At 49.9% G+C, this 15,556-nt stretch overlaps 1 protein-coding gene across 6 annotated transcripts in view; it reads right to left on the bottom strand.

Moving 5' to 3' along the window:
- Positions 1-15,272, bottom strand: part of LOC115600737 (tudor domain-containing protein 7-like) — a 39,241-nt gene extending 23,969 nt beyond the window's left edge. For 2 of the 6 annotated variants that reach the window (XM_030470046.1, XM_030470047.1), the window contains exons 1-6: positions 12,304-15,257; positions 11,525-11,737; positions 6,821-6,962; positions 5,858-6,071; positions 2,726-2,811; positions 1,399-1,616 (exon numbers count right to left, since the gene is read on the bottom strand). In XM_030470046.1, the coding sequence (XP_030325906.1) occupies positions 1,399-1,616; positions 2,726-2,811; positions 5,858-6,071; positions 6,821-6,962; positions 11,525-11,737; positions 12,304-12,414 (984 nt within the window). In that variant the 5' untranslated portion in view covers positions 12,415-15,257. Of the gene's footprint in view, positions 1-1,398; positions 1,617-2,725; positions 2,812-5,857; positions 6,072-6,820; positions 6,963-11,524; positions 11,748-12,303 lie in introns of all 6 variants that reach the window. The other 4 variants (XM_030470049.1, XM_030470048.1, XM_030470050.1 and 1 more) reach the window with 4 other exon arrangements.
- Between the last annotated feature and the right edge of the window lie 284 nt (positions 15,273-15,556).

Below are 15,556 nucleotides of genomic sequence, written 5' to 3'. Positions count from 1 at the left end.
GACTGACTGTGCCAAGACAACTTGATAGTTCTGATTACTGTTGTGCTGTGCCGGCTCTATTACAATGTTTACACAAGTTTAATGACTGCTTATTTGCACTAAAATGACTATTTGCTTGCTAGAAAGAAGAGGTACACCCAAAAGATAATAAGCAAATGGACAATGAACACAGACCAAAGATTCTGGATTAACAGCAACATTTTGTCTGCAACATGAGCTACAAAAGACTCAAATTTGCTGTATGAATTAAGTAACTGAAAACATAACAGCTTGGTCTGTGGATAACACAGGAACCAACCATCAACCATCAAAACAAATTGCTGCTCCCTGCACACATTACTGATATCTGGAGTAAGATGTCATGTGTCACAAGTACATTTTATGTATGTGTTAGAATACCATACACATGCACAATAACATTCATGCATGCAAATGGTGTTATTGCTGAAGAGCAATTATTTAATCACAGTGAAACTTTTTTTGGCATTTAAAGTTATTACATAATATTACAAGTATTCGTATGTACATGAAAAGTCACATCAAGCAGACAGATATTCTCATTACTTCAGTATCCTCCTGTTGCCACAGTTTGACAGATGCTGATGGAGTTTAGTGTTCATTGATATGGCTGTCCTGTTAAAATAAGGCTAAACAAAGCCTTTGTGCAAAGTTGCATTATACCTTAAATGCAGAAAAAGATATAAAAGCACAGCTCCTAATATGAAGGACAAAAATACTTCTGATGATCAAGGGGTAACAGACATTGGGGTGGGGATGTCCAGGAGGTTTTGGAGCTGTAATCTCTCCCCCCAACATTATCACATTTCATCTGTTATTGTACCATAAGCCTAACTTACACAGGAAATTCCATAACCTTGACCTAAGATGTGAGACAAACCTGTGGAAAAGCCTATATGCAGATAGACCTAAGACTGTTCATACAGGATTTACTGGTAGCTTATAGAGAGGAGATAAACCCCCTGGTAGCTTTAAGAGGAGATAAACCCACCAACAAGGAAAAGCATAAAACACAATGGTGTGGGGAGGAGAAACCACCATGGCATGGAAAGCAAGTGTCATCAGCTGCTGTTTGGGTTGTCAGTGTTGGAATCAGTCCAAAGTGGCAACTCAACAACACAGAGCGCTTGCTTCAGGAGGCCACAAAGGCTAAGCTTTCTTCTCCAAAACAATGCTAACCCAGCCAAAAGTGATTTTTGGGGTGGTGTTTCAAAGACATTGTTACAACTGGGGAGGATTATGTTGTTCTTTTTCTTTTTTCTTCATTGCTACAGATCGTGAAAGGAAATGCAGGACTACATAGAAAAACATTTGGCAAATGAATAGACAGAAATCTGTAAGGTCCTGGCATCTTCCTCAAAAAAGACACTCAATACTTACTGTGCACACATGAGGCCAGTTCTCAAGCTGACGGAGCACTGCTGTGCTGAGTTCCTCCCAGTACATTTCCCGATAGATCTGTGGCATCTTTGACACCCAGACACCACTGCTGCACTTGCTCAGAATCTCCTTAATGCGACCTTGAACTTCACTGACAGGAGCAGCAGAAGGGCCAGAGGCAACAGTATGTGTCTCTGCAGTGGATGTATTCAAGTTATCTGATAAACAAAAATACAGCCTTGAAGTAAACACAGACTCATCAGCAGAGAGAAATACAGATGATTACCTACTCACTTAAAAATTAAACACTGGAGCTGCCAGCATAACACCAACACATCCCTCCTGCCCAGCATGCCTGTTTCAGTCACTATCTATTGGAAAGAGCCATGGAAACCTGAGACATTTAGTAATTGACCTGAAGCTGAATTTTCAATCATTGTAGTTATTTTCTTCTGATGGGATCCTGAAAGAGGTTACAGAACTCTCAGCCACACTATTGCTGAGAGGCTGCACTGAGGCAGCATCCCAAGAGCGAAATAAGATAGTATCTTTATGAGTACAAACACCACAGCAAAGACACAGGCAAACATCCAAGGATGTTGTTCTAAATTCAGACAGATACAAAACAGATCTATGACTTGGCTTTCATTCTAAGGTATATGTCCTGAAGAAAAGTTTGAACCCAGGACCCAGACCTCCCGTGCTACTGCATCCAAGGAAACCTGCCAATGGAGCAAGGAAAGAGACAGCAACTATTCAGCTGCTTTGGACAGTTATATAACATTGTGCGTAGGAGCAAGGCAGTCATTATCCCAGCTGGAAGTTCGTATCACTGCTCCCTCATCAGTACTCCTCTCCTCCCTTTGGAGGAGTATAATTGCTAACAGACCTGAAGCTTCACAAATTAGCCTGACAGGTCTCAAGGAAAGTGACTGCACAACTTCTGGGAACCAGGCACCAGAAGAGTATCTTCTGGACAGGTAGCTCCAGAAGTGTGTTGCTTAAACCTAAAAGCCAGGATTTCACTCTCCTATACTAGATCCCTACCCTGGCAGTGAAGTCAAGCATATTCCTCCTGTTTCCAAGCTACTCACACTAGCTTTGTGATTAGCTTTGACACTCAATACACACAGATTTTCCTAGAAGACAGAGAGGCAGACAAGTAAACACACACATTTCCCCAACAGCATGAAATCAGAGTGAGGAGGTTCACTCACAGAACTTGGTTTCTCACCCAAACCTAAGTACCAAGATGGATTTTTTTCTTAAGATGGCACCCAATCTAACATGAATAGGTGACAAAAATTTTCTTAATGGGCAAACATACCATTTGAATCTATAGAAGAGCTTCTGGACAGGTGGACTTGCAACTCCTTTTGAAACCGTGGTGGGACAGTTAGTCTTTTCTCAGGCCTAAAATTGGAAATAAAATTGCTTTAAATCATTCTCCTGGCTCTGAATGGCATTCTATTTACTTCCAAGACCTGTACATGAAGTAAAATTTATTTCACAAGCTTCTAGCAGGCTCCCTGCACAAGATCAGTACTCACAATGTCCTGGCTTAGAAGACAAGCTGATCAGCAGTAACAAGACAGATCAAGAGGCGGTTTCTGATTTTTAATTATTATCCCAATTATTGCAAGAAACAAAACACACAGTAAGGGGATATAAGCAACGGGAAAACACCTAGGTCTAATAATACAGTTGATGGTCTAACAGTTCATACATTCAGCCTCACTTCTCGGTTGTTGGACTGGATGGCACCTCAGTCTTGCTGTTGAACATGACTATGCTCACCTTCTTGGGAACCATGACAGTCTTCTGAAAGTATTTGGCTTCAGAAGTCAGACAAACACCTAAAACTACATAGGAACCCAAGATCTTTTTGTGGATGCTGTTGCTACACTGTTCAACAGAATTCCCTCTGAAGTGGTCACCCATACAAAGGACGCAAATCTCATGTTTGCAGGTGTTCTTCTGAGCTCCCTCAGAAAGGAGCAGCTTATACAGGGAGCACATGCAGCACAGTGAGCTCCTGACAATAAAGAAGACACACCAGTGTGTAGCTCACTGTGACAGTTTTGGAAACAATAAGCTATGGAATAATTACATACACTGCAAGCGAAACAATAAGCTGTGGAATAATTACATACACTGCAAGCATAAGGGAACAAGAGTTGGATAGAAGAGTTCAAAGACCAGGATGAAGCACCTCCCAAAGACACACACACAAGGAAGAACTGCAGTGAAGAAGTCAGGGTGGCAAATGCTCAAGAACAGCTCTCCATAGAAGCATGGCAGGTTGCTGTGAACTTGTCTCCCTTGCTTTTTTGCTGTCCCTATAAGAACAAACTACTGCTCCTCCATCAGCTGTGGGGCATCACTTGTACTAAAAATCATATTTCTGATGTGGGTTGTGTCCCACTGCCTTAGCAGTGATGACAGCCACTGCCCAGGACAGCATCTTCCAGACCAGGAGAGGCTTACCCAGAAATACTGAGCAGCAGATCAACAAGAAGCACATTTGTGAAACACAAATGGGATGAGATTCAAAAAGTATAAAACTCATTCGCACAAAACCCAAATATTCGTTCACACACTACACCTGCTGGGTATCTGAAAAGGCTCTTCCATATGCATCACAGGAAAACCCTCTACCTCCTGGGCACAACTCAGATCCCCACACGCCAAAAGACCAAAGGGCCACGCCCCCGGGAGCCCAGACATGGGGAAGTTGGTGGGGCAGGGTCAGCACCGTCTCAGTGCTTAGTCTCACAGTGCTTGGCTCAAGAGGGATCTGAGGTGGAAGGACCTGTGGAACAAATCTCTCCTGCACAGCTGGGCAGCTTGGCCCTTCTCCCCTCTGCACAGCAGCCTCCTCAACCAAGCAGAGCTGCTGACAAGTTTCTCCCCTGCAGCTTCACCCAGGAGCAACAGAAGGGGGGCAGCTCGGTCCACACTCGTGTCATTAGGTGCTGTGCTGCACACAGAGAGGCCCATCCCGAGCCTCCAGACGCCTCCTGGGTCCCTTGTTCCCCTCATCTGCCACACGTGGCACATCTCTCTTCTCTGGCCTCTGCCTCCCAACCCTTCACTTCTCACAGGGCCGCTGCCGGCTCCTCTGGCTTCCTCCCTGCTCCTGCTCCTGCTCCCCTCTCGCCCATCTCAGCTCCACAGCCTCTGGCTCCTGCCGCCACCACCACCCACCTCTTAACTCCTGCAGATTTCTGCCTGGGCACGTCCAAACAGCGTCTGCTGCAGCCACGGCCCAAGTGCTCATGGACACAGGAGCGTCTCCCGCCCTCGAGAGCAGCCCTGCTCCAGAGATCCCCCTGGCAGCCGCACGGCTGCTCCCCATCCCTGGAGTTGGCACTGGCCAACTCCACCAGCACCAGCGCTCCCGGGAACTGCCCAAAGAGCACCACCAGAGCTCAGCCACAGCAAAGGGCCCTTTGGGGAGCAGCAGGAGGGTATGAGGCAGTGCTACCAGACAACAGTAAAGCGAAAGCTGACGTGGTTCTGAGCACATCCTCATCTCCCCCCCGGCACCCAGAGCCCTGACGCACACGGGGCACACGCAGGCCATGGGCACAGGACACGTCTGCTTTTGAGAGTGTTCCAGAACGAGCGGCACCGCGGCAGGATTAACCCATCGCTCTGCTCCGTGCCACCGCACAGCTCCGCCGTGGTTCCCATTCAAGGCAAGGCTGGAGGCTGGCTCCCAACCCAGCCTGGTGACCGGCACAGGATTACTGCCACAATCGTGGCTCCAGCACACTCAGTGCAGCCCCAATGCAGGAGCAGCAAATGCTTTCTCACCACCATCAGCTGATGGCCCCGGGTGGCCCAAAACAACACAGCAGAGAGCTGATGGGGCAGCGCTGAGTAAGCCCCCGGGATTAGAGAGGCTCAAAGGGGCTGAAAGCAGCACGTACCGCTAACCCAGCACAACGGCAGCTCCCGCTCTCACCTCTTTCACCCAGACATGGACAGGCAGCTGCTGGCTCCCAGTGCCCCGACAAGGGCCCCAAACACCAGCGCTGCCACCGAGAAGTCAGGCGAGAGGTAAAGAGCAGCCACCTGCAGACAGCCCCGACCCTCACCACGCAGCATCGCCTGTCACTACACACAAACCTCCTCCTGCTTTCCATCACACTGGCCACAGCAGCCCCCTCCCGGGCCTGGGGAACAGCAACCTGCCCTCTCCCTCGGAGTGCCACCTTTGGCCACGTTGCTCCCCAGAAGACACGGGAGCAGCCGAGAGCACACGGTGGCTACGGCAGCATCCAAAAGGCAAAGGCCACCCGCCTCCCTCCTGTGTACCAACCCACAGTCAAACTTCAACTTCCACAAGGCAGGTGCCTCGTTTCCACATCCCAAACCACACTGCTGGCACGGCAGCATCCAGAGTCCAGCACACTTCATTTCACCTGACACACACCCGTGTGCATACACTGACCTGTTGACCACAGTGACGTGTCTCTGCATGGGCGTTTCTTTAGGTGATCCGCTCCCGGCAGCTGGTGACAGGGCGAGACGGGCGCTCTCCACAGTGGGCTTCACCACACCACACGCCACTCCTCTGCTTCGTGGCAAGCGAGGAACAGGCCTCTTGCTGCCTTCTTCTGGCACGCTCAAAGACCTGGGCTGTCTCAAAGTTCCTTTGGGCTTTCCTAAAGAGTTTGCAGATGTAGCTGTGAGTTCGTGTCCTCCTCCACCCAACCCAGAGGCTTCAAGCACAGCAGGTAACTCTCCCCACAGAGTCCATACTTCTCCAAAACACAGTTAGAAAGGATGCTCTCAACCACAGTTGTGGGTCTCCTTGCTTCAGCACTGTGGCTCGCACCCAAGGACTCACCAACCACAATCTCCACTGCTGCACTGCAGCAGGGAAAGAGACTGCAGACCCACCTCCCCTTACGCTCTCAGAAAAGCCACTTACTGTGAGATGCCACAACATGTCACCTCTCAGGTGGGACCCATGGTCACGCTGCTCTTTCCCAGCCCTTTCCTTCTGTAAGGAAGCGAACCCCTCCTTACAGACAAGAACAGAGGAATACAAACTCTGAGGCCCGTTGTTGCTGCCAACAAAGCTGCCTACTCGCAAGCAAGTGGGCCTTGTCCGCGCCTGATGCTGGGAGATGCCACTGACAGCAATGCAACAGCAGCAAGGGAAACCTGACCCAGAGGCTCTGGGAACACACTGCTGCAGCATCTTCCTTGCTCAAGAAGGGCTTCCTGCCGATCCCGGCTTGCAAGCACAAGCGCCCTTGACAACAACACTCCCTGCTCCCAGGAACTCTTCACCAGGACCACACAACTCGTGGCCACCGGTGACACAGCCTCATGGGGAAGATTTCTGCTCCAGCAGCTGCACACCTCTTTCACAAAGGCAGACCCTCCACAGCTGCCTGGGGCTCACCTGCCAGCTTGACTGGAGACGTGTTCTTCAGCCTCATCTGGCAGTTCACTTGCCGTCCCGTCTTCCTCTTGGAACTCCTCTGCCGGGCCACCAGCTGAGCAATTGGCTCGGTCTCGCTGCAAGCAACAGCATGGCAAATGACCTGGTGGAGCAGGAAGGGGACAGGGGGGAAACAGTCAGAAAGGCCCAAGCTCAATCCACAGCCTGCACAAGGATTTGCAGCCACCTCCATGCCTCTAACTGCTGGGTCATGCCAGCCAAGGCTTCAGCTGCCAACAAAGACTTGGCGACCTCCCTCTTCTTTTGCAGCAGAGATCAGCACAGCAGCCAGCACAGCCTCTCCAGCACCTTCCCACATCAGCTTGGGCCCCACTAACAAACAGCCTGCTCTGTCACTCCCATCCTACAGGCTGACCATCTTGCTTTACAACACTGGCAAGCCACAGCCTTCCCTCCTGCCATTGCTCCTCCTGCAAAGGCTCGCCAGGGCCCCGGCACCACCCTGACCCTGAGGAGCTGCCTCTGCCCCGCTGACCCAAGAAACAGCGCGGCACCCCTGGCTGCACAGATTGTCCTGCAGGCACCGGGATGGGCCCCAACAACAGCTCCACCTTGGGCAAGGGCAATACCTACTTTCTTTCAAGCCTCAGGAACCTCCCACAAACCACCACGACCTTTCCAGGATAATCAAGGTGGTCTTGTAACAACATTAGCCAGCTCCCTCAGCACCTGTAAGTGCACTGCAACAGACCCATGGACTTGAGCACTTCCTCTTCTTTGAAATGTTCCCCAGACTAATCTTCCCACACTGAGGTCAATCTTCTTTGCCCTGTGCTTTCCCACCCGTCTCAGGAGCCTTGGGATTACCCATGGCTTGTCTTTCCCATAAAGACCAAGGCAAAGAAGGTAATCAGTGCCTCAGCCTTCCCCATGTCCTTTAAGACCAGGTACCTGTTGTCATTCCTCAGCAGACCTACATTTTCCCTAGTCATCCTTCTGCTGATGATGTACCTTTAGAAACCTTCCCTGCTGCCTTTCATGTCCCTTCCCGATTCGGCTCCAGATGGGCTTTAGCTTTCCTATCTGCATCCCTGCACATTTGGACAGCATCACTACATTCCTTTCACCTTACCCAACTCTGCTTCCTCCTCTTATGCACAAGTTTCTAATGGCAGAAGTAAGCCAAGAGCTCCTTGTTCATCAATGTGTGCCTTCCGCAACCTTGCTTCCCCCACACACCCTCCGATCGTTGAGATGGTCCATTCTTGAGATTGGAGGAGGCAATCCTTGAAAATCCACTACCTCTCCTGGACCACTCTCCTCTCCAGGACTGTATCCCATGAGAGTTCCAAGCAGATTCCTGAAGAGACCAAAGTCTGCTCTCCTGATGTTCTGGCTTGTTGATAGTGCTATTTGCTTTATCCCCCTCCTTTCAGGCTCCTGAACACCACCTTCTTGTGGTCCCTGCAGCCAGGCCTGTCCCCAGCCTTCACATTCCCAAACTTCCTTGTTTGTAAGACTCTGGTCCAGCAGAGCATCTCACCTCATCAAATCATCACTTCTGTCAGGATGTTGTCATCAGCACACCCCAGAAACATCCCGGATTGCTCATGCTTGGCTGTCTTGTCCTTGAGCAGGTATGGCAGTGGCTCAAGTCCTCCATGAGGACAAAAGCTTGCAAATGTAAGGCTTCTTGTGAGAAGAAGGCATCATCTGCTTTATCTACCACTTCTTCCTGATAAGGCTGTGCGTAGCAGCCAGCCACCAGGCTGCCCATGCACTGGTCTGTCCACTACCCATAAGCTGTAAGCTCTTGATGTGTCATCATGTGTCCCAAGGCAGAGTTGAGTGTCACCCCTGCTCTCACATTTGGAGGGGCTCACAGAAACTGTCCCCTCCCCTTCTGTTCCAGCCCAACATTCCTCAGCAGCCATCCATCCACAGCAGCACACCAGTTGTTTGAGCTGTCAAGCTGTGCCCATTTCCAGAGAAGGGTATGACACCTTCCCTCATACTTCCTGGCTAACTGGCATTTCCCTGATTATAACATGGTTGCACATCCCTGAAGGATGGACCACCTTCAGCGCTCCTCTTTTCTCAAGGTCTCAATATAAAACCTTTTTGGTTCATAAACAGTTTATCAGTTTCATAAACGCACATTTTAACATCTTTGGTACACTTCAGGTTTTTCCTGTCACTAATGTAAACTATTTTCAGCATTTTCTTCCCTTGTTTTCACATCGTAGTGACTTTAGCAAAAATGATGGTTTGAATTAGAATGAATTCAGATGTAAAAAGAGATGGGCTGGATGAATTCATTTGCAGCAGAGCAAAGCAGTCTTCAAATTCCTCTTTTTGCAGAGGCCTAGCTATACAAGCAGAAGCCAAAGTTTTCTTAGAGGAAGGTGCAACTGTATGCTGCTTGTAACTGATCATAAAGCAAAGCAAAGTAAAGCAGGGCTCCTTGAAATGACACAACGACCTCTTGCAGGTGCACAGTGTTTCAGTTTTAGACGCCTTGCAGTGTTTTCTGTACACTGAAATTAATCCTTATCCTGTGTGGAAACTAGAGAACATACCTATCGTGTGAAGGAATAATTGTCAGTGTTCATCTTCCCTATATTCAAGAAGGCTAAATTAGTGTTCAGTAGTAAGAAGAACAGGGAACAATTTATATCATTGCTTTCCCAAGACACCCAGACTCCTCAGCATTATCTCACACAAATCCTTCCAGGAGCCTCTAACATGGAGCACTCTGGAATCAATTTGTATTATTTACTGGCCACTTTGCAGATTGCTTGTTGAATGTATATTCTGTGGCATGTTTTGGATGGCTGCCTTAGCAATAAGGAAAGCCCAGGTAGTTACCAGCCCACACCAGCGCATAAGCACACTGCCACTCCTGGCTCAGTGTCTACCCAGGGGGCGCTCTGAACAGCGGCAACAGGAGGGTCACCGAACAGTAGTGCTTTCACAGAATCATCTAAGTTGAAAAAAAACCTTTAACATCATCAAGTCCAAATGCTAACCTAGCAGTGCCAAATCCACCACTAAAAATATCTTTAAGTCTCTCCTGCCCCCCAGAGGTTTGCTGGGTGCTTGCTCTCAGTTGCTTCAGTCAAACAGTGCATAGTTAGCACTGCTAAACCGAAGCAAGTCTTCCTCAGCAACCTCAGAACTCCTGTTTAGTAGCTCTCTCCTTTTCCACCTCCTAAAGGCACATTTTGCTCTCTCCTTACACCTGCCACAGAGAAAGTGCCACCTCTACTGCCATTCAAGAGTCTACATGGCTCTCAGCACACACCGTCTTAGAGGATAAGCAAGGCTCTCAAGGGAATAGGATACCAGATTACACCCTGCAAGGCCCTAGTTAGAAACAGATGGCTATCTGCCAGAACCACCACGAGGAAGCATTAAATTGCAGCATCACAAATGCTCCCAGAGATATCTGCATTCATGTTACTAATGTAGCTGCAGCAAGTGGAAAAGAACCCAAAACTTTCATACCTGCTGCAAAAGGGCACATTTAGACAGCTGTAAAAGTGCAGCAAGGGAACCCCTTGCTTAAAAGCAGCCACACTTCCAGACATCAGCACAAAACCCAGGACACCTCTCATCACACTTCTCACAGCTAAGCAGAAGTCCTAGTTCTGAGTTTCCAGATGCCATCCCAATCCAGTTGAGCCAGCAAGGGAGCTCAGCCTTAAGTCCTGTCTCTCCAGACCTGCTGTGACAGTCACACATCGTGCCAAACATCTGCTAGCTTTCTCCACTCCCACAGTCTACACAGACTTCAGGAACCCAGACATGGTTCCAGCAAGGGAGAGGCTCCAAGCTCTCTACTCAAACAGATCATCTACAAGCTACACACAGCTACACCAACCATCAAGAGAATGCCTTCTGACTCAAAACCAGGAACTAGACCATTATTGGACAAGGAAGAATATGGTCCTGGCACACTGCTTCCAAGCTGGGAGCCACCAGGAGATATAGGCTACTGCATTAAGGCCAAGGAGTAAAAGAAAACTCTCCCACCAAACTAATACTCTCTGCTGGGCAATGCTCCACCTTCTCCTTGACCTCTGCGCTGACTCCTTGTCCCTTGCGCACTTGCTAAGCTGCAGCATTGCAACTCTTGGAACAAGGCACTTGACTCGCATGAGCTCTTCCTCACGCTGGCAAGCCTTCACACTTCTGTGGCACTGAAACTCATGACAGACAAGACTGCTAAAACCAAAGCAAGAGCTTATAAACAAAGCAAGGCTTATAAACAGTGCTCACAACAGTTTCACGGTAGGAAAAAGGTGATGCTAAACCCCACCCTGAAGAGCTGATCAAGACACATACAAGTTAACCTTCAAAGTCCCAGGACAATCCGTCAATATCCCCTCCAGAGTTAGAAATGCTGAGACAGGGACCAGAGTTCTACAGTCTCCCAAACCATCTTTCCTGCAAGAATTCATGTTTCCAGCAATGCCTTGCAACCTTCCACCTTTTGCAAACACAACTTCCCAGTCGGCATGAAGCAGCACGAAAATAACAGGCACTTGGTCTACGCCACAACTCCCACTTTTCCCAGGATGAGCACACCACATACATGCCACAGTACTTTTTTTCCGGAAACGGCACAAGCAGAGGTAAAGTTATGAATCACACACATTTTAGACACACAAAAGCCACTTCTAAACTGTAACTGATTCTTACCTCTCCCATTTTGCTCCCTTCCATTCTGACCACTCCTGGGATGCTCTCCAAGTAGCCTTCCAATGTGCCATATCCTAGGTGCCTGAAGGGAATCCACTCGCCAGTCAGAGATTTGTATTCACTCTGAAGCTCTGACAAAGGTACGCCACTTTTAAATGGATGAAGAACAGCTCGCAGTGTTTTTGCAATAAGTTCAGGCTCCTGCATCTTCACCTATAGCCCCCTCCACCACAAAAGGAAAAAAAAAGAACGCATTTTTAGACAGGCTAAAAATACTGTTTTTTACTATACAACCTCCCTCCCCAACAAGCAAGGATTCAGCAGTTCAGTGGCTCATCTTTTCAAGCTTTGATACTTCTGGGTAGACCTGCAGAATCCTGGTCCTGCCATGCAAGCATAGGGTGGTATGAGACATATGGGGCATGCCATGGGTGGAAAAAGCAGCTGACGGAGCACCAGTCCCTGTGCACGGGCTGGCCCTGCTGGCCAGTGAAAACAGACCACGTGGCCAGAAGGGGAGCGGGGCTACAAGGCAACTGGCCAACATCACTGCCTGCAGGGCCAGGACTGCCACCAGAAGCGGGGCAGGGACCTGTTTGCCCCACCCTAGTGCCCCATGGTGACGCTGGGTGGCTCACCACCACAAATTGGTGATGAGCTCCTCCCTCACATAAACCAGCATCCCCGCACCAGTGACCACTGGGGCATGACAGCTCTGCCATGGAAACCACATGCACACAGGCCATGCCACGTCTTACCACAGGTTCACGACGCCTCACCTCCACAGATGCCTCTTCAGAGAGAAAACCCAACAGAAGTGAAACCCACTGCCGGGAAGTGGGGCTGCACACAGCAGGAGTGCCACAGAGCCAATGCTGACACTGCTGCATCCTGAGAAACACGGCCCATCACCACGGCAAAGGCGTGAGCAGCCTGCTGCTTCATCTCTGACAGCACCTTCCACAATGCCACAGGCTGACAGGGCGCTGGCAGGATGCTTCAGGGGAAGATTTACCTGCCAGCAAGGGCTCCTGCCTGGGAAAGCCAGGCAGCGCAGGGCAGGAGGCGGTTTCAAAGCAGGTGCCAGAGCTACCTAAAGCCCTCCCACCTCCTCAGCTCACAGGTGTGCGCACACTCAGTGCTTCTCCAGGGCCTGCCAGCTATGCTCACAGAATGCCGGGGGAGCCTGAGGCACAAGTGCTGCAGGCAGGCTCTGCGCTCCTGGGAAGGCGTTCCTCTCACAGATGCTCACTTGCCGCAGGGACAGTTCCACCAGAGAAACCACCCGATCACGACTGCGGACCAAAGCCTGACAGCTCTCGCACAATGCAGGGTGAACCCTGCTGCTCTCAAAGCGAGAGCTGCAAGTCCTAACACTGAGCATGCTCATGTGCCTGAAACACCTCATCTTCACCTCATCTGAACACCCCAGCAACCGGTGTGCAACATGAGCAGAATCAGTGGACCAGGACAAGGTGACCTCGCTCTCCTCAAGCCTCTCTAGCTCAGACACAACAGCAGAGCCCCTCACCACCAAGCACATGAAGGCGAGCTATGGCCGCTCCAAATGGCAGCAGCACCAGAGAGCTGCCTACAAATGCAGGACTGCTATGCCGGACTCCACGTAAAGTTAGCCTCTGCTGCTCCCTGCTGATGAGGCCCCTCTCCCATTACTGCCTCCCTTTTTTTAGGCGAAATCACTCTGGGCAACACACAATGTTCAAAAAGATTAGAAATTCCAACCCTGACCATTGCAGACCTGTTCCACACGTTTCAGTCCATACACATACAGTAACAGTGTCTCTACCTTCCTGCACGCAACTTCACAAGAGCCCAGCTCAGGTGCCAGGCAAGTAGGCACAGCATTAAGTCCTATTTTTCACTGTTCCTTGAACAGTTTTTCCTTATGCACACACAGGACTGCCTCTGTGTGTATACATGTATATCTCACACAGGTACACCCACATACCTACAGCTGTACACACAGCACTGTGTATACATGTATTTACACATGCATGTTACATTGACTCAGCAATTTCTGCCCTCCCGGTGCTGTGTGTTTCACTGACTGATGCTGGAATAACCCTTACCATAGCTAGTTTCACAGCACCCCCTGCTTAACTATGGCCCACACCATTACTGTGCCCAGGAGGAGAAGCACACATTGACACATGTACTTGCACACCTCCAGAGAGCAATGGGCAGAAGCTATGCTGGGTATATGGATTCTTCCCTCTTCCTTTTAGAGACTTAGCTGGTGAACAGAGCTGCAGAGTGAGAGGAGGTGGAGGTCACCTGCCAGAAGAAAAAGACCCAGGAAGCCCATATCTCCTTTGGATCCACTCAGTGTCATGGGGACATCATCTGCTGAATAAATGTGTAATTGGTTTAAAGTTCTGATCATATTAAAAACACAGACACTCAAACATTGAGAAGCAAACCAAAAAATGCAGTTTTGTCTGCAGTTGTGTTCCAAGCCAGAGACATAAAAGATACATGGAAAATTCAGTGAGAAGAATTTTGGGGGCCTTTTTCTCTTGTCTTTCTTTTAAATGATATATCTAAATTCTTACTTCATTAAAAATGCTCTTGAAAGTCCTCCTACCTGACCTACCTGAAATTAACTGCTCGGAAGAATTTAACACAATAGACATTACGGTTGGGCAAAAAGTGACCATGAAGAAAACTTACAATAACCTGGGAAGGCAGCTTCAAAAGTTGAGTCAAGAGAAGAAACATCAATAAAAAAAAAAAGAGGGTAGGAACATGGGGGGACAACATCAACGCACAATCAGACAGCTCTGTAGTACACTAATACTAAGGAACTGAGTTAGATCAGAAAGAGCAAACATAATAAGGATACCATAAAATATATACTCTTAAGTTATACGACAAGGAGCAGTCATGATGGCAATTCACTCAGTTAAACGAGATGAGAGATACTAAGGTACAAAGGTTAAACTGAATGCAGTCTTCAGCTTACACCTGAACGACAGCTAGCAATAATGCAAGAGGCTTGCAGTGCAGTAACGGTGACAGTAAGTAATACACTGATACATTAGCGGAAACCTTCACAGCTCGGAGTGGCTCATGAAGCTTTTTTAACAGGTTTTTGTGGCCAGCTGACATAAGGTTAAATCATTCAGCAGCTACGGCTCTCACCCACCGGCTGGCTGCCTGCAGACCACAGGACTCTGCACTGGAGACGCAGCCCAGGCAGCCTCTACCAGTGAGGCAGGGCACATCCAACCAGTCTGTTCCGGCATCAGAACTCAAACTTTTTTCGGTATGCTTAAACGAGATGACCAGAACGGCCTCCCTGCTGCAGACCATTACTCCGGCTAACACAGAAAAAGAAGCGAGGACAGTTTTCCTGCTGACAAGGATGAACTCCCTAATAGCTATTTTTCAAAACGGCTACAAACACAACCCTCTGGAACACAAGTCCCCTCCGAAGGCACACAGCGGTCATTAACCCGCTGAAGCCGGGACACTTTCTCTCTCACAAGGGAGCCATCGAGGAGAAGCAGCCTCCCGCTGACAGGCAGAGCCGGCCCTCCGCACTGCCTCTCCCCCCAGCCCGGGATGGCTTAAGCCCTGTTTCCTTACCACCACCTCACCCCGGTGGCTTTCAGACACCAGCCAAAGCCTCGTCACAGCCGCCGTGGCCGGGCCGAGCGCCACCGCCGCTTCCCTGTGAGCGGCGGGCGCAGTACCAACGCCCGCTGCGCTCCCGGCCCCGCCCAGCGCCGCCCGCCCGCGGCCAACCGCCCACCAGCACCGTGCGCATGCGCCGCGCCCCCCGCCCGAGCCAGCCCGCGGCGCAGGCGCGGAGCCTGCCGCCTGCCGCCCTCCAGCACGGCGTGGGGCACGCGGCCGCGTGAGGCGGCGCCCCGGGAGGCTGTGCCGGAGCAGCGCTCCCGGCCCGCCGTCACCGTGCCCTCCTGTGAGCTAAAGTGCTGAGTTGTAATTTGGGACCGCTCTGGGGAGAGCAAGGTGGGCCTGTGCTGCCTTAGGGCATGTGGAAAGTAA

This window comes from Strigops habroptila, chromosome Z (assembly GCF_004027225.2).
Source record: "Strigops habroptila isolate Jane chromosome Z, bStrHab1.2.pri, whole genome shotgun sequence".
In the NCBI taxonomy this organism is placed as follows: Eukaryota; Metazoa; Chordata; class Aves; order Psittaciformes; family Psittacidae; genus Strigops; species Strigops habroptila.
This window is presented reverse-complemented; position numbering and strand designations above follow the sequence as displayed.